At 34.4% G+C, this 24,761-nt stretch overlaps 1 protein-coding gene across 4 annotated transcripts in view; it reads left to right on the top strand.

Annotated features, from left to right (window-relative positions):
• Positions 1–24,761, top strand: part of LOC134711759 (fibronectin type-III domain-containing protein 3a-like) — a 110,571-nt gene that overhangs the window by 4,495 nt on the left and 81,315 nt on the right. For 2 of the 4 annotated variants that reach the window (XM_063572616.1, XM_063572615.1), the window contains exon 2: positions 14,457–14,954. In XM_063572616.1, the coding sequence (XP_063428686.1) occupies positions 14,457–14,954 (498 nt within the window). The other 2 variants (XM_063572617.1, XM_063572618.1) reach the window with 2 other exon arrangements.

Here is a 24,761-nt window from a genome sequence, read left to right as displayed (position 1 = left end):
ACAGTATTGAACTCAATGGAAAATATCCGTCCGTACTATCTGTGAAACAGATAACTCTGTAAATCAATTCATTCTGTCGTTTGTAAAACTTGCCAAGATATAAAAACTCACGCTTCTATATATGATTAAGTAGCATTTGTTTGGTAGCTTCTTGTTCTCGGCGACCATCAATCAAGGAAACTGTTATAAGAAACTCTGAAATATCATATTCTTTGAGAAATTATGTTGTTTGTACTTAGAAATAGAAAGTTCACAATGAAAACATCGAAGTCATTTCTTTGTGTCGTATAAGAGTTGGTTTTAAACTAACTGCAACTGTTAATCAGGTTCAGTCTAAGTTTAAACGAAAATAGATAAATTCATAAGGGATGTTATAATATTAATCGGCATCTGCATTATTTGTTTGGTAGCGACTGAAAAGTTACATTTACTACCATCTCGGACAAAACCGAAAACGGATAAACCAACAGTGGATGTTTGGTACACTTGAATTCATCAAATTTTATAGAAATCTTCAATCAGATCTAATGCACTTAGTTCAACTCGGCTGCTTGTTTTTAATAGACCTTATCATACGACTCCAACCCCGGAAATAAAGAGAAGTAATCGTGCTTACAAACATTTCACAATAGACACGAAAGTGTTATAAGAAGTTGCTATTTATGGATACGTAATCATTCAAGACCAATGGCCGAAAAACAAAAAAAATGTATTTTTTTGTTTATCTGCACAATCTTTTCAAAATTCAAATGCTCAGCAATTCCTCTTTCAAAGTCCTTACCTTAACCTTAATTCCCACCGCGCCAGAAGTCGAATAAGGCCTCCAGGCTGCTATTCCATACTTTTTCTATCAATTGTCGCTGTTCTAGCCACGTTCCAAATTGTACATCCTTGCTGGTTCCTTTCTCTCTTTCGTTTGTTCTTCTTCGTGTAGTTTTTGGCCTTCCTCTAGTTCTTTTCTCTCCGGTGCCCTCGGTAGTGCTACACAACTGTTGTCTCTTTCACGTCTTAATATGTGTTACTTACATTAATAACAGCAATTCAAATCCTGTCAAGAAAGGGCATTATGAATATGTAGTGGGTACTCAAACAATATTTCAATTAAAAGCAAATACAATCATGGTTCAACTCATCGTTCAACAAAGATTAAACTGTAATTTTTTTTTCTCAAGTATTCCTCGTTCCGAACTTGAATTTCTATTATAACTGTGCTCTTCTCGGTCACTTATTTTTCTTTTTATTTGAGACCGGTTTCACGGAGTCAGCATTAACTTTTATGGTCATGTTCTTCTGTTTGGAACTTTCCGATTGCATCTATCAAATTGAACTTGTCGATATAAGCTATCCTATTGAAAAAGCCAAAAGCATCTATGAACTTGCCAATAACATCTATCACATTGAACTGGTCGATAGCATTTATCACATTGAAGTTTTAAAACTATAGCATCTAAACAAGTGAACTTTCCGATCATCTATATCCAATCGAACCCGCCTAAAGCATCTATTCCAGTGAACTTGTCGATTGCATCTTTCAAATTAAACTTGTCAATATCATCAATGAAATTGTCGTTAGCTCATCTATAGATACCATTGAACTAGCCAATAGCATCCATGAACTTGTCGATAACATGTATACTATTGAACTTGTCGATAACATGTATACTATTGAACTTGTCGATAACATATGTGAACATGTCCATTAGACTTGTCGATAGCATGTTTCCCAATGAAATTGTCGCTATTATCTATCCCATTTAACTTGCCGATACATCTATCACGTTGAGCCTGCTGATAGTATCTATCGCATTAAAATTTCCGATAGCCATTCTATAATCTCATTGAACCGACAGCGTACATTCTTTTGAACATGAAGACAGTAAAGGATACTAACCTATGATACAGCTGGTATAAAAAAAAGATGTGGTATGATTGTCAATGAGACAACTCTCCAATAAAATGAAACAAAGTCAACATGTGCATATTGTCATGAAATCCAGTTTGCTCAAATTCTCCTTGGACTTTGAAATTCAAAGTTTATTTTTCAACACTTATATAGGTGTGTGTGCTGTAATATTCTTCCATATTACTTGATGGAATTTCTTGAAATTTTGTATCTCATGTTAGTTTACTATGTTTTATTTTCTTTTTTTTTCAGATATTTTTCTTGTTTTTAATATTTCTCCCTTTTTGTCGAGCCTGCAACAAAAGCGAGACTAAGCGATCCTACATTCCGCCGTAGTTGGCAGCGACCTCCACAAATTTTCTTTCTGTGGTGAAAGGTTAAAAAAAATATAATAACTTTCTCACAATTTCATTGATTTCTGCCAAACCTTGTAACGTTTCCAGCTTGGAAGTTATCAAATTTACTTATAAATTAATCTGATGATTTTTAAAGTTAAACAAATTGTTAAATTGAAATCTTCGTAAAGTTTATATAAACTTATAAAATATTCAAAATGAAATGGAATTGAATAAATCTTTAATATTCTTCTTTTTTTTTTTTTTTAGAAATATCTGTATTCAACTAAAATTAATCTTTGATATTTGTAATAAGTCTTATGTACATGTAAATAACCACTTCCATTCCCAAATTATCTTTTTTTAATAGAAAGCAAGGAATTGTAAAAACGTTTTAATTTTATTTATTTCTTTATAATTTATAATACATGTAATAATTTTAACCTTAATATCTACCATTTTTCATTTCAAAAAGTAATAAAATGTTGCAATTTTATCAAGTTATCACTAATTATTTTATACTTTCAGAAACATTTAGATAGTTCTAAAAACACCTATTGTTATTATTTAAACATCTATTGAAATATTTTTGTTGGCATTCAAGGAATAGGTCACATATAAAATGTTGGCATTCGAGGAAGACACCCAACATATTCATGTTAATGTTCTTCCATGGCTGAAGCTCCACCCCATTTTTGAAAACATATTCGCCTGTAAACTGATATTTAGGAAATTGAAAAATGTGCAAGGTCATGAACATTACCTTGTTTTTATTTTATGACAAAAAGCTAAAATCATAAAATGCTAAAAATTTCTTCTTTCACTTCTGAATAAATGAATAAAAATTTCAGAAAAAAAAATCTGCAGTTTTAAATTTTACAAGGGGCGAGCTTTCCTGATCTCATCGAATAAAAAGGTAACTTGATCAATTTGTAATGTTAGTTAGTCAATAATCATATTTATATTATGAAGTTGGATGACTGTTCTGATTGATATTTTAGTCTTTTTTTTTTGGGGGGGGGATTTACTGTTATTGACTTTGGCCTGAATGATCTGTACTTCTTGAAGACCTGTCGGTGACTTTCTGCTGTTGTCTGTTCCGCTATGGTCGGGTTGTTGTCTCTTTGGCACATTCCCCAATCCCATTCTCAATTTTATTCTTGTCTATCAGGAACATATATATACTGTTCCCAGTGTCTATATAGTGTTTTAATAAGTTTTTTTTACCGATCTGATGAATTATATCAGGGACTTTCTATACTTACTTTAAGTATAGAAAGTCCCTAGTTATATATAATTAAAACTTGCAAGAAGATGTGTTATGAATGCAAATGTACCTTTATATGAGGGGAGGGGACAATAGGGGGTCCATTAACATGCTATCAACACCTCGATTTAGGCAAAAATAGTTAACAAGAAATTGCAAAAATGCTGATAACAGTTAACAAATTTGGTTGAAAACAGTTAACAGCTTTTATTGACCTCAGATAACAGCATTAAAACAACACCTTGAAAAGTGTCAAAACAGGTTAACATTAAAAAGTATTGCCCTCTCTTATATATTCACCATCACTTGAAGAGGGTCTGAATTGTACTGTGGCCAGTTAAGGTAATTTCGAGTTTTAGCCCTTCACATTCTATAGGGCGAAAACATGAAATCGCAAATTCGGAAATGCGAAGTCGAAAACGCGAAGTCGAAAACGCAGTTTTTTTTTATTCTTTTTAATATTATTTCTCAGTAAAAAAAAAAAGGTTGCATTTTGTTGGAAGAATTTGAAAACGAAAACGCGAAATCGCGTAGTCGAAAACACGAAATTGGAAAAAATAAATATTTCGTGTTTTCAGCTTGGCGTTTTCTTGTTTTTGTCTTCACATTTTCACGTATTCGGATTCGCGTTTTTCGTTTTTGACTTATTATTTATTTATCCGCAAGTTTCACGGTCCATTTTCTCTAATCATTCTTTATAAAAAAAATTCTCATTCCTAATTTTTCCACTTTAAATTATGATTTAATAACGAGCAAATTATGTCCTTGTACTATAACAAAATAAAAAATTAAGTAAAATCACAAAAATACTGAACTCCGACCCTCCGACGGAGGAAAGTACAAGTTGAAGTTGAAGTTCCTCGATCACAAATGGCAAAACTTCCGACAAAGCTCACTGAAACACATCCATCCGATTTTTTAAATGTATAATCAAGTCAATATTGAAAATAACATCTCGTTTGCTGAACTAATTTCAACAAGTTTGGATTTAAAACCAAGATATTTAAAATTAGAACAAACTTGATTTCCGTTCGAAATTCAGCATCTTTGGAGACTCAAACACACATAAGAATTATAATCTCAACTTAACCTTATATTCCTTGAAGAGCTTCTTAATAAAATTTAATTCTATGCGCACAGATTTTAACCTTCGTGACATTTTTTTTATTGTGTACGTCAAAACAGTATGAAGTTATTAATAACATTTCTGCATGTGGTTTTGTCAGTTTGTTTACAGTAAACAACGCATGTTCCGTTCGCAATGTTATTTACTTCAAATTTTACCTTGAATCCAACGATAAAGTATAACGCCTTCCGGATAAATGTCAAAAGAACATTCCCACAATGCACAGCAGCACATCCTAAAATCATATTCAAAATGGCGCTATAGATGAGCAGGTAATGATCCTCATCCCAAATAATCGTCGAATATGTACGACATTCAATGAATTTTACCCTGTAACACTCCCAACTTTCAGTTGAAATATTGTTGCAGCTGAGACATGTCTTCCGTCGTAATTCCCGCTTTCCGCAAAAGTCTTCTGCAGATTTTAAGTGCAAAAATGCAATATGCTGACACGTAGACCTAAAAAAATATTAATTCAAAGTAATATAATGCATGTTGTAAAACACATTGCAAAACTTTGTTGCAACATGATGATATAATCCACGAATTCATGGTAAGGGTTGATTGCTAAATAGCTTGAATGGGCAAGTTATACTGTTGGAAAAAGGACTACCCTCGAGCACAGACGTGATTGTAAACAACATATGTTTTGAGAGTTTGTACAAATTTGCCTAATTAACTTTATTTTTACAAATGACTTTGTGTTTATTTTCACTTGAAATGTATATATTTTTAAAGTTTGCAAACAATTTTATAAACCTTTTACTATATATTTAACCAATTTTATTGATAAATTATATTGATTATAATTAATTATAAAGGACTGTCATTTAAAGCAAATGTGTGGGTGAATATAGTTGTAAGATGTATGATAATTTGATCAGATAGTTTGTGTAAGGGATATAGAATAACGTGTAAATTTATTGGTGGAAAAAAATGTTGAAATGACAAAAGGAGCAGGTTTGTTGAAATTAATTTTATTGTCTATCATATGTCTACATTGTAATATGCATGTGACAAATTTTATAAAAGATTAGAAAGGTGAAAATAATAAATACAATATCTCTTTGACTATTACTTAACTTTAATCTTGCATGATAATGTCTATGAAAGCCACATATATATATATGTATATAAAAAACAGCACTTGATGATATTTAAATAAAAGGCATTAGTCTGGCAAGGAAAAGTTATTCTATTTCCACTCCTAAGACCAGGTTGGTTCATTTTTTTTTACTGAAAAAATTGGGTAGCAAAAAATTAATTAAAAATATTTTTCAAGATATTAATAATACTATCATGACTATGACATCATTTTGATGTTTGTGTTCTCCTGTTTGTTTTCATTTTAACAAACAGGTCTCATTGGGGGGTTCTGATCCTGATCCTGCGTACTGTTTTGTCAGATTCCTGTATCACGCTTACACTATGTACATCAGCAATTCCTATTTTTTTGGTAATTTCCCGTGTCCTTCTAGACTTCATTTCCCATTTTCACTGCATTATTATAATAATTCACCTTTCACGTGTCACGCTTTCAAAAAATTGGCAATATGCATCATGCTTATATCCCAATGAGACCCACTCTAAAAAATTAGGTTAATTTTTTTTCTGTGGTCTTTTAAACATAGTATGCTACAGGTCATCATCATTTAAGTTAAACAAAAATCAGGGGTTTGTTCATTGACAAACAGGAAATAAATTATTATTTCTTTTTTCATAGTGAAGCTAAAATGATAAAGAAATATTATGCTTTTGCCATCTGGTAAACCCAGCGTACCATCTTTTCTGTTTGGACGTTTTCATAAACAAACAAATAAAAAAAAACCTAGATGATTTTAAACAGGGAATACTAATTGTAACAACACCTCTACATCATGTACATGTATCTATCTTTACATTTTTTCCTAGGAAAGCTGTGTGCGCTAGCATAAGAAACGAAATGTTTTTTTGCTTTTGAAAAATTTTGATCAGATACAAAAATTTAATGATTTTGTAGGTAAAATGTATAAATGTAGGTACATCATATGTACATGTATCAAATTTTGTCCAACACCACATTTAAAAAAGAAGATGTGGTATGATTGCCAATGAGACAACTATCCTCAAAAGACCAAAATGACACAGACATTAACAACTATAGGTCACCGAACAGCCTTCAACAATGAGCAAGGCCCATACTGCATAGTCAGCTGTAAAAGGCCATGATAAGACAATGTAAAACAATTGAAACGAGAAAACTAACGGCCTTATTTATGAAAAAAAAATGAACGAAAAACAAATATGTAACACATAAACAAACGACAACCACTGAATTACAAGCTTCTGACTTGGGACAGGCACATACAAAATACATAAATAATGTGGCTGGGTTAAACATGTTAGCGGGATCCACATGTTCTGAAGTCCCAAATTGCATGCTCAGATTGTCAAGCCCACATCACATGTCCTATTTGTCCCACATATATTCTGATGGTCTCACATTACATGTTATGATGGTCTCACATCACTCCTTCTGATGGTCCAACATCACATGTTCTGATGGTCCCACATCATATGTTCTGATGGTCCCACATCACATTTTCTGATTGTCCCACATCAAATGTTCAGATTGTCGACCCCACATCACATGTCCTATTTGTCCAACATCACATGTTCTAATGATCCCACAGCACACCTTCTGATGGACCCAAGTCACATGTTTGAGATTGTTCCATACCACATTATCTGTGGGTTCCACATCAAATGTCCTGATAGTCCAACATTCCCTCATAACATGTTCTGATTGTCCCACATCAAATGATCAGATTGTCGCTTCCCAATCACATGTCGTATTTGTCCCACATCACATGTTCTGATGGTCCAACATCACATGTTCTGATGGTCCCACATCACATGTTCTGATGGTCCCACATCACATGTTCTGATGGTCTCACATCACATGTTAAATTTGTTCTGATGGTTTCAAGTCACATGTTCTAAAGTTCCAACATCACAGCTTCTGACTGTCCCACATCACACGTTATAATGATTTCACATCACACCTTCTAAAGGTCCCACATCACATGTTCTAATGATTCCACATCACATGTTTGAGATGGTTCCATACCACTTAACTGATGATCCCACATCACATGTTCTGTTGGTCTCACATCACATTTTCTGATGGTTTCAAGTCACATGTTCTAATAGCCCCACATCACATGTTCAAATGATCCCACATCACATGTTTGAGATGGTTCCATACCACTTGACTGATGATCCTACATCACATGTTCTTATGATTCCACATAACATGTTCTGATGGTCTCACATCACATTTTCGGATGGTTTCAAGTCACATTTTCTATTGGTCCCACATCACATGTTCTGATTGTCCAACAACAAATGTTCAGATTGTCGATCCCACATCACATGTCCAACATCACATGTTCTAATGGTGGTTCCAAGTCACATTTTCTAATGGTCCCACGCCACATGTTCTAATGATTCCATATCACACCTTCTGATGGTCCCACATCACATGTTGTAATGATTCCATATCACATGTTTGAAATGGTTCCATACCACATTATCTGATGGTCCCACATTAAATGTCCTGATGGTCCAACATCACATAAATATAGGAAGATGTTGGTGTGAGTGCCAATGAGACAATTCTCCATCCAAATAACAATTGATAAAAGTAAACCATCAGAGGTCAATGTATGGCCTTCAACATGGAGCCTCGGCTCACACTGAACAACAAGCTATAAAGGGCCCCAAAATTACTAGTGTAAAACCATTCAAACAGGAAAACCAACAATCTAATCTATATAGAAAAAAAAGAAACGAGAAATATGTTTAAATTACATAAACAAACGACAACTACTATCCATCAGTCCTGACAAAGGACAGGTGCAAATATTTGCAGGGGGATTAAACGTTTTAATGGTACCAAACCTTCACCCTTTTTCTGAAACAATAGCATAACATCACAACATAGAAAAACACATTTGATAAAATATCAATTGGAAGGCTTAACTCAATCAAAAAACGTAAATTAACACACTATGAACAAATAAATTTGATCTGCGATATCTGAATGCAAATGCACAGTTAATATGGTCCCACTTATCATGTTCTGATTATCCCACATCACATGTTCTGATGATCCCACTCTCATGTCCTGATGGGCTGACGTTGCATATTCTGATGGTTTCTCATCACATTGTCTGATGGTCCCACTTCACATGTTCTGATTATCCCACATCACAGTTTCTGCCACTTTTCACATAATATCTTATGATTAAAATTGATCATAAGTTATTCTGAAATGTGTATGACTTAAAAGTATTTTTACTCTTGATATATTCTGATGATCCAACATCACTTTTTCTTATAGTCCCACCTCTCATATTCTTATGGTTCTGATCCTGCCACATTGCAACTTCTGATTGTCTGACAATCATGTTCTTATGCTCCTACAATGTACATCACATTTCATAATGGTCCAATGGCCATATGTACATGATCACATCTTCTGATGGTCCCACATGACATGTTCTGATGGTCACACACCACATGTGCTGATGGTCCCACATCACTATTTCTCATTGTCCCAAATCACACCTTATGATGGTCCCACATAACACCTACATTTTGTACAGCAGGTCCCACACTACACCTTCTAATGGTCTCAAATCACACTTTCTGATGGTCCAAAATCACATGTTCTGATGGTCCCGTATCACATGTTCTGATGTTTCCACTTAACACCTTCGCCAGGTCCCACATCACACCTTCTCATGGTCCCACACCACATTTTCTATGAAAATACACATTTATGTTTAATTAAATAACATTTCTTATTTATAAGAGATAACTGTTGTCTGCTCTATGGTCGGGTTGTTGTCGCTTTTACACATTTCCCTATTTCCTTTCTCAATTTTAGATACAGTTTAATAATCAATAATGTTTGTACAATTGTATATAACATTGACATTATATCAAGCCTGGTCAATGTGACAAATATCAATACCTTTTTCTGACCAATCATTCTTTTCATACTGTGTCTTAGATATAAGACATGTCCAATTATCTTTTGTTTTGTTCTTGACTTTAATTACTTGTAGTTGTAATTGCATTTTATAACTTTTGTTGATTCATGAATAGATTAAAAATTTCGTTTCCATGCATCCTATCTTAATCATTGACCTTAATGTGAGACTGCAGATGACCATGTCGATTGAAAACAAGAAGAAGAATTATATAAGTTGATAAAACAAACAAAAGAATGTAACTTAAAAGAAAAAAATATGACATGCATAAAGAATACAAACATGAACATGTAACAGTGACAAATTAAATAAAAATTGAAAACGTGACAACATGCCTCTTCTTAAAATAGTGTTAAAATGTATTTAGAACGGAGATTTAAGAAGGAAGTGTTGCCTGCCACTTTATATTTTTGTTCATTTGCTGATTCAGCAAAAAATAAAAAAAATAAACATTTTAGATGATAAGAATATTGACCAATACTTTTTTGTATCATCCATGATCTCTCTTTCACTTATATAATTAATGAGTTATGACTCCCTCTTTGGTATTTTCTGTCTCATTTTTTAAACAAATTCGTAGATATTGCATGTGCATTGCATACAATTTGAATGTAGGAATAAATACGATTATTTCATGTTTCCAGACAATGCATTTTCTTTAAAGTAAGTGCTTTCTGAGGTTTAACAAGTTTTATCCACTTATTATACATGTACAAATAACCTGTAAGTTGATGAATTTAATGGTCAATTTTTATCAAAATTTATTATTATTTTTTTATTGAAACTTGAAATTACATTTTTGTCAGACATTTCTAATGAATGAATGATGGACTGCCACTGATCTGGAAAAAAGCGTAAAAGGATATATAACTTTTAATAAATAAAATTCATTAATTTATAACTTTTTTGGGGTCTATTTTGCCCTTGAAATAACTTAAATTAATTTAAGTAATACATAAATTTGCATTAATAAATATGATGTAAATCAAAATATATGTACATTGTACATGTTATTTAAAAAAACGTGTAAATATGAGTCTTTCTTTTGCATACATAATTTTTAACTTGGGACTCAATGTTCTTGTGTATGCTGACCATATGTGATACATGTATATGTTTAAGTGTGTGCCACCGTGTTAATAGCTTAAATACATGAAATCCTGAGGTCCCAAATTTAAAAAAACTAACCCCAACATCTGGAAATTCTGACAACAAAAAAAGAAATCCAGATCCTGAAAGGGTTATTCCCGAAATCCAGAGCTTAAAAACACCTGATCCCGACATCCTAAAAAAAGTCCTAAAAGGTACATGTAAGTATACAAAATATGATACATGTATTTCAAACTTTAGTAAATCTGAACTTTGGTTTGAACAGTAGTTCAGCTGAAAATGCTTTCACTACTTTTATATTGTCTACTCTTTTGTTTATTATAAAGGTTATCAATAAAATTTTGCTAGCAATACCACCCTACCATTTACTTGTCAGTTGGCTACTTAAAAATGTAGGGTAAACACTGATATATATTAATATCTTTGTTGTGTTATATGTTATCTGGCTCATTGGAACTACATGTACATGTATTAAAATTTGTAAACTCAGAATTTGAAAATGCACCAATTTAAACTTTTGAATCTTTAGGAGCTCCCCTGAAGCTGTTTTCAGATATTTACATGTATGTTGGTACTGTATATATTCAATATATATTCATGAAAGAGAAAATATTGAATTGACTTCTGATTCCTGTCTAATTTCACTTATTGATTGACGTCACTGAAACAGCTGTGTACATTGTTTTCGTCATGCATGTTTAGTATGAAGAGAAATAAAAGGCAAAATATTGAATGTTCATTTACACCTGAAAACGTCAGGTATACTGTACACATGGTACAGGGTCAAGATTTCATCTTAATCTGTTATTAAATAAACTCAAATCAAATGTATGACATTTTTTTTGTACATGTACAGTGTGGCAATATGGTCATGATGAAAGCCTTATGTTGTTAAAAAGTTTGTTTTTTGGTTCTTTCCTTAAACGAATATTAAAGAAACAACCTGTTACAACCTGTTACACTGTTTTTATATACTTTTTATGTACTTATTAATACAATATAAATTAAAAATCTTTATTAGTTTGTGTAAGGAATACAAAGCGTATGAAGGATAATTTATCACTTGAAATTCTTAACAATGGCATGCAAATTTTACTTCTGTTGACATGTGACTGTCACTATCCTTGTTAACATAGACAAAAGATGTGGTAAGAATCATTAATTAGTTATTGCTTAATTGATTTTATTTATTGATTACCTTGGTTAATTTTTGTATTCAAGTTTCGTGGTTTACATCAGAAATGCTAATAGCTACACCTACAGTAAACATGTACATTTCTTGTTCATTCAAGTAAATGCTCAGTACAACAGTACAACATATTTTGTGTACTGAAGTTGCACTGCATTGCATTTTGAATTGATATAAAATGTTTTAATTTGTTTTAAAAAGCTGACGAGTGTACAATATTGACATTTTGTGATGTCTGTCTTAGACTTACATGGGTCTTTTTCATTTAAATTAACTTAATATGACATATGTTATTTATATAGTTGAATGAGTTTATAATATTGAATTATCATACATGTATATTGTGACGTTGATATGGCTTTTTTTTTTCATTAAATGTATCCAGATTTTACTTCCCTTATATAGCTGAATGAGCGTATAATATTGAAATTATCACATTCTTGTGACGTCAGATGTTGGTTTTCTTTCTTTAATTGATCCAAATTTGACCTACAATATTTATATTAATGGATTAGTTTAACAATGATATTATGAATAAATGGCCATATTTGATGTTCACAGTTTTGCAGTTAGTGGTACATTGTACCATAGAAAATTGTAATTTTTAAGGTCACCTGCAATTTGATGATCTGTTATTTATTTCATATAACACTAATAAACAATATAACACTTTGGAGCAAGAATTGTTCTCTGGATTTCCTCAGCCATTAAAACATGAAATCATGGTACACGTACATGTACTTACAAACATTGTATTTTTTAATTAAAATGGATAAGTTGAATTTTTTGAAAGAATAATTCAACAATATATAATTCGATAATGTATGTATGTACATGTACACGTAGCATTGGAAGTAATTTGCTTTCCAAAACAAAGTGATATCAGTAGAATAATCTATATGTTATATGATTACATGTAGAACTTAAAACAGCCACTGATGAGAGTCCTACCTTGGGACAAACACATGTACATGTTTTGCTTCAGGTTTATGAAAGTATGCTCTAGACAAGCTTATATTCTGTTATCATCCTTCATAACAGCTGATATATATATATATATATAATCATGCTCTATAATGCTCTTACACAGCTTAATAAATTATTAGTCATTCTGTATACCTATTGAATGTTTCTATAATTATACTCTGGAACTGTTGAATATTTCTATAATCATACTCTAGAACTGTTGAATGAGTCAGTAATAATGCTCTATAACTGCTGAATGTGTCAACCAGTAATTCTCTAGAACTGTTGAGTGTGTCAGTATTAATGCTCTGGAACTCGAATGTGTCAGTAATAATGCTCTGGAACTTGAATATGTCAGTAATAATGTTCTGGAACTGTTGAATGTGTCAGTAATAATGCTCTGGAACTGTTGAATGTGTCAGTGATAATGTTCTGGAACTGTTGAATGTGTCAGTAATAATGCTCTATAACTGTTGAATGTGTTGACCAGTAATTCTCTGGAACTGTTGAATGTTTCTATAATCATGCTCTGGAACTGTTGAATGTTTCTATAATCATGCTCTATAACTGTTGAATGTGTCAGTAATAATGCTCTATAACTGTTGAATGTGTCAGTAATAATGCTCTATAACTGTTGAATTTGTCAGTAATAATGCTCTATAACTGTTGAATGTGTTGACCAGTAATTCTCTGGAACTGTTGAATGTTTCTATAATCATGCTCTGGAACTGTTGAATGTGTCAGTAATTATGCTCTATAACTGTTGAATTTGTCAGTAATAATGCTCTATAACTGTTGAATTTGTCAGTAATAATGCTCTATAACTGTTAGATTTGTCAGTAATAATGCTCCATTACTGTTGAACGTTTCTATAATCATGCTCTGGAACTGTCAAATGCTTCTATAATCATGCTCTGGAACTGTTGAATGTGTCAGTAGTTTCACTCTGGAACAGTTGAATTTTCCATAATTATGCCTGGAACTGATATTATCCAACTTTTCTATAAGACACACTGTATTTTTCAGCTGTCCACAATCTTAACTTATCTAATCAATATTTTCTCAGATATTGTAAGCAATATAGCTTAACTACATTTAGTGTGGGAAAATATTGCAGGTCTGTCTTGCAGATTTCATCTGACCTTGATCTCATTTTCATGGATCATTGAAATTGGGGATACAATGTTTTAATTTTATGTGATACTGTGGATTCATTATTATTCGTTGGATACCAATTTTCGTGGGTACAGGTGAACCACAAATTCAAATGTTCAATGAGTATCAAATTTTCACTAGGCTTTCTGTAAACAGAGATTGGCAAAACCACCAAATCAAATATTCACGAATTATATGCAAGTTTTCAACAATCCATGAAGATACCCACAAAAATAAATGAATCAACAATATTAAATTTACAGTAAAACGTTTATTATAAAGACTTTCCACTCTGTAAACAAGTTAATGGCAAGATATTGCAGAATGTGCACTGTTGTTTTATATTTATTTGTTTTTTCTCTCCAGAATTTGATAGATTGATGCCAGTACAGACAATGGATGATGGTACTGAGAAAGGTAAAGAGATGCCTGAAGAAAACACAAACCAAAATAATTCTGATGCCAAAACTAATGGACATATCAGTCCGGTAGAATCTCTTAAGAATGGACTAGACAGTGAAACAAGTAGTAACAGTGATACACCATGTGTCATTCAAAATGGTGGTGCGGGTTCGTCCATTACATTTTCCTCTATCCCTGTTATAAATCATGAGTCTGCATCACCTGAAGTCGATCCATCAACACCAAATTGTAACAGTCATCAACATAACCATGAACCAGGGAGTTCACCCAGTCAAATTTCACCTACCACCCCACAGCAGCTGTCAAGAGGAGAGAGTCCGCATGATCCACAGAATAACAGTAGTTCTTCTCCCCCTAACCACCAGCATGTTGTTCATGTTCATGTTAATCCTGGAGAGACATTTTCAGTACGAGTAGGAGACCAGATTCAGCATATACAAGGTATGTCATTTAGACACTCACAAAACATTATTATGTCCCTTTATTGATATCTATGACCAGTTACTACATGTATAAGGTGTAATATAAACATGTCAATACTATTCTTGCTATAAATAATGGTAAGTTTTATGATACCTGTATACGTATAAGACCTTGGTTCCAAAGACTAAATTTTTATCAAAATTAGTAATCATGCAAGATATTTAAGGTACATGTAGTTCATTGTCTTAATTTATAGAAGAGATTGGTCAAGAATCAGCTGTTCTCCTGGAGGTACACAAATATAGTGAATCATCCATTAAGAAGATCTGGTATAAGTGTATAAGTGCCATAATGATACTACTTGCAGGGCAAATAAAAAAATACTCTTCATTTTAAATTCATTACCCTAAGACATTGCTTGTGCTCCCATTTTGAATTCCCTATTAAAGTGATAAAGTCCCTGCTCAGATTTGTCTGATTTGGGGTTTGACTATTTAGTTATTTGTTGATATTCCTGAGTTTTCATGTTTTACTATAGTGTTGTAATAGATGTTACTCTATTCTACACAGTTTCCAAGTTATTGTTTGGTAATTTATAACTGATGTATACATTACCTTATTCCTTAATTACAGCTGAGCTCCCAATGTACAATTCCCTATTAAAAGGGGCTGAAAATCACAGATTTCCTAGAGCATATATAGTGTCAAAATACAAAATGTACTTTGAGGTCCAGTACTCACTTTTGATAGACACATATCATAGCCCTTATTGATTTAACATGATTGTATGTTGTTGAAATGACTGGTAATTATGATAAATTTATTATTTCAAGATAAAAACAAATTTATCATTGCAAAGAATTTACATTGTCTTGACATTCACTAGAGCTAATTAAAATTTTGATATACTTAATAGAATGAAATTATTATAATTTCTTATAAAATGTGACATTTGTAAATCTTAATGCATACAATTTACCAAAACAAAGAAATTTATAACAATGTAAGTGTATAAATAAAAAAAACAATTTAAATAAAAAAGCAATAAAACACTTCCTATTCAATTTTTGCTGTTCAAGCGGATATTTTTTCCAGGATTTATATATTGTACAATATGTCTTTTAGTTTTCACAACATAGAGGAAAATCAAATATACAAAAATAATTGCAACTAAGTGCTGCAGTTGACTCTTGCTAATCTTATTTAAATTCAACATTTAAATTAAACATCATATATCGTGCTTATAAAGTACATGTACATTAGATCAATAATACTAGGGTACCCCTAATTATCATTATCCAGAAGTTTTATATTAGTATCACTAATTGACTTTAGAATTGAATGTTCACATTTGATATTGTAAGGCTGCTGTATTTTTTTTTACATTTTAATGTGTAATACTATTTAAATGCATTGTAAAGATTCTAGGGCATGGAACAGAATGTGTTAATTTTTAATGAATAAATGTTTATGATATTGTATATAGTTACATCTGCTTCACAGGTGCTTTTATTTATTGATTTTATATCTATAACTGTATATTGATATATTTGTGTTTATATGTCCATTTAATTTGGAACATTTTATAGTTGGCATGTACATGTCATGATGTGTATATCTTAGATATGCCAGAAAAACTCTGAGCCATGTAGGAATAGTCATAATTGTCTTTGGACAATTAATGGAGGATCTTCTTGTCTTAATTTTTAACAGGATTTCAAAAGGAAAAATTGGTTATTGATTTGGGGATATAGGGTGGGCCACCGGGCGGCAGCCACCAAACTTTGAGGGCCTTAGGGAAGATTAGCTTTGTAGCTAACTGTGTAACCCTCTTTAAATAAAGAATTATTATTATTATTATTATTAAACAGTTTACTCATGAACAATTCAACTAAAGCTATTCAAATTTAATATGTTGTTACTAATATAAGGTTGGAGGTCAAGTTCAAATTGTTCAATGTTGACAGTTTTTACTTCCACAGTTCAGGAGTTCTATATATATGGTTCATGAAAGATTGAGAAATGCTGTTTCCAGTGGTGTTCATGCTTTAACTCTGACATGAACTTTTAACAAAAAGTGTTCAAATTTTAACATATTGTTATATGAATTACTGATGACAAAATGGAGGTCAAGTTCAATATTGATGATTTTCACTCTCACCATTCAGGAGTTAAGGGTCTTGAAAGATTGAAAAATGGAGTGTCCGCAAATAAACTGGTTTCCTGTTACTCTGATACACTCTTATTTTGTATGATTTGGGGAACAACATGATCACTTTGACCTAAATTTCATGCTTCAACAATCTCTTACACAAGTTAATATAAAAAAGGATAGACATTGTGGTATTTCTTTGTAATTTCTTTTACATTTGTTTATCTTTTTCCTTGCAATCAGTGATGTTGTCTGTCCTTTCACATTACAAATTACATGTACAAAATGTATATAAATTTTAAAGTTGTCTCTCCAAATTTCTTTCCTTTTTTGCCACTTGGCCTCTTTTTTTCTTTCAGTAAAATGGTTTTAAAAGGTTAGGAATTATACGTTTACAGCTTGACGTATTTGATAATGACATCATTAGAAATTCACACTTTTGTTTTGATGACGTACAATTTCATGTAGGTTTTTGTTAATACGCTTAAAATACATAAAGGGTCATCCATACAGTATATACCATTGTGATATTTTGTACATTTTGCATACACAATGATTTTCAAAAGGTTTGTTTGAGGGGTTTAAAATGATGACAAGGCACCATACATCTCATACTTGTGAGTTTTGTGGTAAGTTTACTATTTGAAATTTGAATACTGCCAGTCAGTCTAATACTTAATTTGTCTGGTTACAAAATACAATGTATTTATTAAACTACTGCCAGTTATTCTAATTTGGTGAGGTTTACTTGTATTTATTAGACATGGACATTAATTTTTGGTTCAGAATCACTAAACAGTATATTTTGGTCTGCAGGGAACTTTCGTAGAATAAATTCTTTAGGTCATCTGATTTATAGTGTGTAAATTCAACTACAAGTAAAGAAAGTATTTCGATCAGACCAAACCATATGCATGCAAACCATAAATTAAGGTAAACTTTTCCTGAAAATTCCAGTTAGTGTGTTAAAGATTCTGTTGTGGCGAAAACATGTTTTGTTATAATTACCACTTATAATGAACTTTAGACTTACATTTCTACATGCATGTATTTTTTAATATTTGAATATTTTGCTTCTGAGGCAGTACCAGATTCAGGATTTTTTCTTTTGTCAATTTATCTGAACTTAATTAAAAAAATAACCTTAGATTAAAAGTTTTGTGTACATTCTGTTCTGTTAATGCAGAATAATCTTTCAGATTTGACAATTGGAGATCTACATGTATCAACACCCAAAAGAAATATAGAGAAAAAGCTGGGTAATATAAACTTGTAAAAAGGAAAGCCATGAAAAGCTTTTAAAACCATTGTTGATTTGATTGTTGAATATTGATGTAACCTATTCTAAATAGCACTAAAGAGTATTGTCTAAGATTTCATTTCCTGTATTGATATTGCATGTTGCCACTTTTTGTTCTTGTACCAGAGACTGGATATATTTCAAACTGTCTAATACTTGATCAACATGAATGGATTCAACTTTGTAATTATAGCCTTACTTTGGAAAATTCATTAAGAATGGCCCCTTCAGTTATTGATGAAATGTTGGTTACTGTCTTTAAGATGTACCTATAGTCTCCTGATCTAATTTTATTCATATGGAATATATTTCCCCTGTGGACTATAGTTTTAATGTGTGTGATTGGTCACTTCATTAAATTCATGTTTACTAAAAGTTTCAATACATTGACCCCTCCACCAATGGTAGAAATGTTTTGTATGTCATATATTACATTTTAAGAATAGTTCAAATTCTGTCCATTTGGTTCAGGTTGACAAGTTTTAAAAACCATTATTATTAAAAAATATAAATATTCCGCAAAAAATAGACTATTAACATCTATGTCATTTTATTTTTTTTAGATCGTTGTCTCATTTGAAATCATACCACACATCTTTTTTGTTTGGATTATCCCTTCCACAACTCACTTTACTTGTCAATGAACATTGTTTGTGTAAAATTTTAGACCTATATGTATGATCAATTCATGTTGAATGCGGATTCTCTGTTGTCTTTGTTTAATATATTCCCATTTTCTCAAGCTTGTATTGATTGATTGGTGTATATGATATTGTCACTGCAAGCACCATTGAGCTATTTTCTGATGGTTAGTTTTTATTGGCAGAGGAAGTGGTAGTGCAAGCAGATGTCTGTAGTCGGTAGGAAAACTGACAATCCTAGTCACGGCCACAGCTTGCATAGAAATATGTCTATGGTGCAGTATGTTAACCTAAATATCTACCCTGGTCTGCTGTGATGCTGGGTTACTGACAATCCTAAGTCACCGTCCATAGCTTGTATATAAATATATCTATGGTGCAGTATGTTAAAACTAGATGTCAACTCTGGTCTACTGTGATGCTGGGTTACTGTTGTCTATGGTGCAGTATGTTAACCTAGATGTCTACTCTGGTCTACTGTGATGCTGGGTTACTGTTGTCTATGGTGCAGTATGTTAACCTAGATGTCAACTCTGGTCTACTGTGATGCTGGGTTACTGTTGTCTATGGTGCAGTATGTTAACCTAGATGTCTACTCTGGTCTGCTGTGATGCTGGGTTACTGTTGTCTATGGTGCAGTATGTAAACCTAGATGTCTACTCTGGTCTACTGTGATGCTGGGTTACTGTTGTCTATGGTGCAGTATGTTAACCTAGATGTCTACTCTGGTCTACTGTGATGCTGGGTTACTGTTGTCTATGGTGCAGTATGTTAACCTAGATGTCTACTCTGGTCTACTGTGATGCTGGGTTACTGTTGTCTATGGTGCAGTATGTTAACCTAGATGTCAACTCAGGTCTACTGTGATGCTGGGTTACTGTTGTCTATGGTGCAGTATGTTAACCTAGATGTCTACTGTGATGCTGGGTTACTGTTGTCTATGGTGCAGTATGTTAACCTAGATGTCTACTCTGGTCTACTGTGATGCTGGGTTACTGTTGTCTATGGTGCAGTATGTTAACCTAGTCGTCTACTCTGGTCTACTGTGATGCTGTGTTACTGTTGTCTATGGTGCAGTATGTTAAACTAGATGTCTACTCTGGTCTACTGTGATGCTGGGTTACTGTTGTCTTTGGTGCAGTATGTTAACCTAGTCGTCTACTCTGGTCTACTGTGATGCTGGGTTACTGTTGTCTATGGTGCAGTATGTTAACCTAGTCGTCTACGCTGGTCTACTGTGATGCTGGGTTACTGTTGTCTATGGTGCAGTATGTTAACCTAGATGTCTACTCTGGTCTACTGTGATGCTGGGTTACTGTTGTCTATGGTGCAGTATGTTAACCTAGATGTCTACTCTGGTCTACTGTGATGCTGGGTTACTGTTGTCTATGGTGCAGTATGTTAAACTAGATGTCTACTCTGGTCTACTGTGATGCTGGGTTACTGTTGTCTATGGTGCAGTATGTTAACCTAGATGTCTACTCTGGTCTACTGTGATGCTGGGTTACTGTTGTCTATGGTGCAGTATGTTAAACAAGATGTCTACTCTGGTCTACTGTGATGCTGGGTTACTGTTGTCTATGGTGCAGTATGTTAACCTAGATGTCAACTCTGGTCTACTGTGATGCTGGGTTACTGTTGTCTATGGTGCAGTATGTTAACCTAGATGTCTACTGTGATGCTGGGTTACTGTTTTCTATGGTGCAGTATGTTAACCTAGATGTCTACTCTGGTCTACTGTGATGCTGGGTTACTGTTGTCTATGGTGCAGTATGTTAACCTAGATGTCTACTCTGGTCTACTGTGATGCTGGGTTACTGTTGTCTATGGTGCAGTATGTTAAACTAGATGTCTACTCTGGTCTACTGTGATGCTGGGTTACTGTTGTCTATGGTGCAGAATGTTAACCTAGATGTCTACTCTGGTCTACTGTGATGCTGGGTTACTGTTGTCTATGGTGCAGTATGTTAAACTAGATGTCTACTCTGGTCTACTGTGATGCTGGGTTACTGTTGTCTATGGTGCAGTATGTTAACCTAGATGTCTACTCTGGTCTACTGTGATGCTGGGTTACTGTTGTCTATGATGCAATATGTTAACCTAGATGTCTACTCTGGTCTACTGTGATGCTGGGTTACTGTTGTCTATGGTGCAGTATGTTAACCTAGTCGTCTACTCTGGTCTACTGTGATGCTGGGTTACTGTTGTCTATGGTGCAGTATGTTAAACTAGATGTCTACTCTGGTCTACTGTGATGCTGGGTTACTGTTGTCTATGGTGCAGTATGTTAACCTAGATGTCAACTCAGGTCTACTGTGATGCTGGGTTACTGTTGTCTATGGTGCAGTATGTTAACCTAGATGTCTACTCTGGTCTACTGTGATGCTGGGTTACTGTTGTCTATGGTGCAGTATGTTAACCTAGATGTCAACTCTGGTCTACTGTGATGCTGGGTTACTGTTGTCTATGGTGCAGTATGTTAACCTAGATGTCTACTCTGGTCTGCTGTGATGCTGGGTTACTGTTGTCTATGGTGCAGTATGTAAACCTAGATGTCTACTCTGGTCTACTGTGATGCTGGGTTACTGTTGTCTATGGTGCAGTATGTTAACCTAGATGTCTACTCTGGTCTACTGTGATGCTGGGTTACTGTTGTCTATGGTGCAGTATGTTAACCTAGATGTCTACTCTGGTCTACTGTGATGCTGGGTTACTGTTGTCTATGGTGCAGTATGTTAACCTAGATGTCAACTCAGGTCTACTGTGATGCTGGGTTACTGTTGTCTATGGTGCAGTATGTTAACCTAGATGTCTACTGTGATGCTGGGTTACTGTTGTCTATGGTGCAGTATGTTAACCTAGATGTCTACTCTGGTCTACTGTGATGCTGGGTTACTGTTGTCTATGGTGCAGTATGTTAACCTAGTCGTCTACTCTGGTCTACTGTGATGCTGGGTTACTGTTGTCTATGGTGCAGTATGTTAAACTAGATGTCTACTCTGGTCTACTGTGATGCTGGGTTACTGTTGTCTTTGGTGCAGTATGTTAACCTAGTCGTCTACTCTGGTCTACTGTGATGCTGGGTTACTGTTGTCTATGGTGCAGTATGTTAACCTAGTCGTCTACGCTGGTCTACTGTGATGCTGGGTTACTGTTGTCTATGGTGCAGTATGTTAACCTAGATGTCTACTCTGGTCTACTGTGATGCTGGGTTACTGTTGTCTATGGTGCAGTATGTTAACCTAGATGTCTACTCTGGTCTACTGTGATGCTGGGTTACTGTTGTCTATGGTGCAGTATGTTAAACTAGATGTCTACTCTGGTCTACTGTGATGCTGGGTTACTGTTGTCTATGGTGCAGTATGTTAACCTAGATGTCTACTCTGGTCTACTGTGATGCTGGGTTACTGTTGTCTATGGTGCAGTATGTTAAACAAGATGTCTACTCTGGTCTACTGTGATGCTGGGTTACTGTTGTCTATGGTGCAGTATGTTAACCTAGATGTCAACTCTGGTCTACTGTGATGCTGGGTTACTGTTGTCTATGGTGCAGTATGTTAACCTAGATGTCTACTGTGATGCTGGGTTACTGTTTTCTATGGTGCAGTATGTTAACCTAGATGTCTACTCTGGTCTACTGTGATGCTGGGTTACTGTTGTCTATGGTGCAGTATGTTAACCTAGATGTCTACTCTGGTCTACTGTGATGCTGGGTTACTGTTGTCTATGGTGCAGTATGTTAAACTAGATGTCTACTCTGGTCTACTGTGATGCTGGGTTACTGTTGTCTATGGTGCAGAATGTTAACCTAGATGTCTACTCTGGTCTACTGTGATGCTGGGTTACTGTTGTCTATGGTGCAGTATGTTAAACTAGATGTCTACTCTGGTCTACTGTGATGCTGGGTTACTGTTGTCTATGGTGCAGTATGTTAACCTAGATGTCTACTCTGGTCTACTGTGATGCTGGGTTACTGTTGTCTATGGTGCAATATGTTAACCTAGATGTCTACTCTGGTCTACTGTGATGCTGGGTTACTGTTGTCTATGGTGCAGTATGTTAACCTAGTCGTCTACTCTGGTCTACTGTGATGCTGGGTTACTGTTGTCTATGGTGCAGTATGTTAAACTAGATGTCTACTCTGGTCTACTGTGATGCTGGGTTACTGTTGTCTATGGTGCAGTATGTTAACCTAGATGTCAACTCAGGTCTACTGTGATGCTGGGTTACTGTTGTCTATGGTGCAGTATGTTAACCTAGATGTCTACTCTGGTCTACTGTGATGCTGGGTTACTGTTGTCTATGGTGCAGTATGTTAACCTAGATGTCTACTCTGGTCTACTGTGATGCTGGGTTACTGTTGTCTATGGTGCAGTATGTTAACCTAGTCGTCTACTCTGGTCTACTGTGATGCTGGGTTACTGTTGTCTATGGTGCAGTATGTTAACCTAGATGTCTACTCTGGTCTACTGTGATGCTGGGTTACTGTTGTCTATGGTGCAGTATGTTAAACTAGATGTCTACTCTGATCTACTGTGATGCTGGGTTACTGTTGTCTATGGTGCAGTATGTTAAACAAGATGTCTACTCTGGTCTACTGTGATGCTGGGTTACTGTTGTCTATGGTGCAGTATGTTAACCTAGATGTCAACTCTGGTCTACTGTGATGCTGGGTTACTGTTGTCTATGGTGCAGTATGTTAACCTAGATGTCTACTGTGATGCTGGGTTACTGTTTTCTATGGTGCAGTATGTTAACCTAGATGTCTACTCTGGTCTACTGTGATGCTGGGTTACTGTTGTCTATGGTGCAGTATGTTAACCTAGATGTCTACTCTGGTCTACTGTGATGCTGGGTTACTGTTGTCTATGGTGCAGTATGTTAAACTAGATGTCTACTCTGGTCTACTGTGATGCTGGGTTACTGTTGTCTATGGTGCAGAATGTTAACCTAGATGTCTACTCTGGTCTACTGTGATGCTGGGTTACTGTTGTCTATGGTGCAGTATGTTAAACTAGATGTCTACTCTGGTCTACTGTGATGCTGGGTTACTGTTGTCTATGGTGCAGTATGTTAACCTAGATGTCTACTCTGGTCTACTGTGATGCTGGGTTACTGTTGTCTATGGTGCAATATGTTAACCTAGATGTCTACTCTGGTCTACTGTGATGCTGGGTTACTGTTGTCTATGGTGCAGTATGTTAACCTAGTCGTCTACTCTGGTCTACTGTGATGCTGGGTTACTGTTGTCTATGGTGCAGTATGTTAAACTAGATGTCTACTCTGGTCTACTGTGATGCTGGGTTACTGTTGTCTATGGTGCAGTATGTTAACCTAGATGTCAACTCAGGTCTACTGTGATGCTGGGTTACTGTTGTCTATGGTGCAGTATGTTAACCTAGATGTCTACTCTGGTCTACTGTGATGCTGGGTTACTGTTGTCTATGGTGCAGTATGTTAACCTAGATGTCTACTCTGGTCTACTGTGATGCTGGGTTACTGTTGTCTATGGTGCAGTATGTTAACCTAGTCGTCTACTCTGGTCTACTGTGATGCTGGGTTACTGTTGTCTATGGTGCAGTATGTTAAACTAGATGTCTACTCTGGTCTACTGTGATGCTGGGTTACTGTTGTCTATGGTGCAGTATGTTAACCTAGTCGTCTACTCTGGTCTACTGTGATGCTGGGTTACTGTTGTCTATGGTGCAGTATGTTAACCTAGTCGTCTACAC

This window comes from Mytilus trossulus, chromosome 3, assembly GCF_036588685.1.
Source record: "Mytilus trossulus isolate FHL-02 chromosome 3, PNRI_Mtr1.1.1.hap1, whole genome shotgun sequence".
Taxonomy (NCBI): Eukaryota; Metazoa; Mollusca; class Bivalvia; order Mytilida; family Mytilidae; genus Mytilus; species Mytilus trossulus.
The sequence above is the reverse complement of the archived record's forward strand: the minus strand, read 5'-3'. Positions and strand labels throughout refer to the sequence as shown.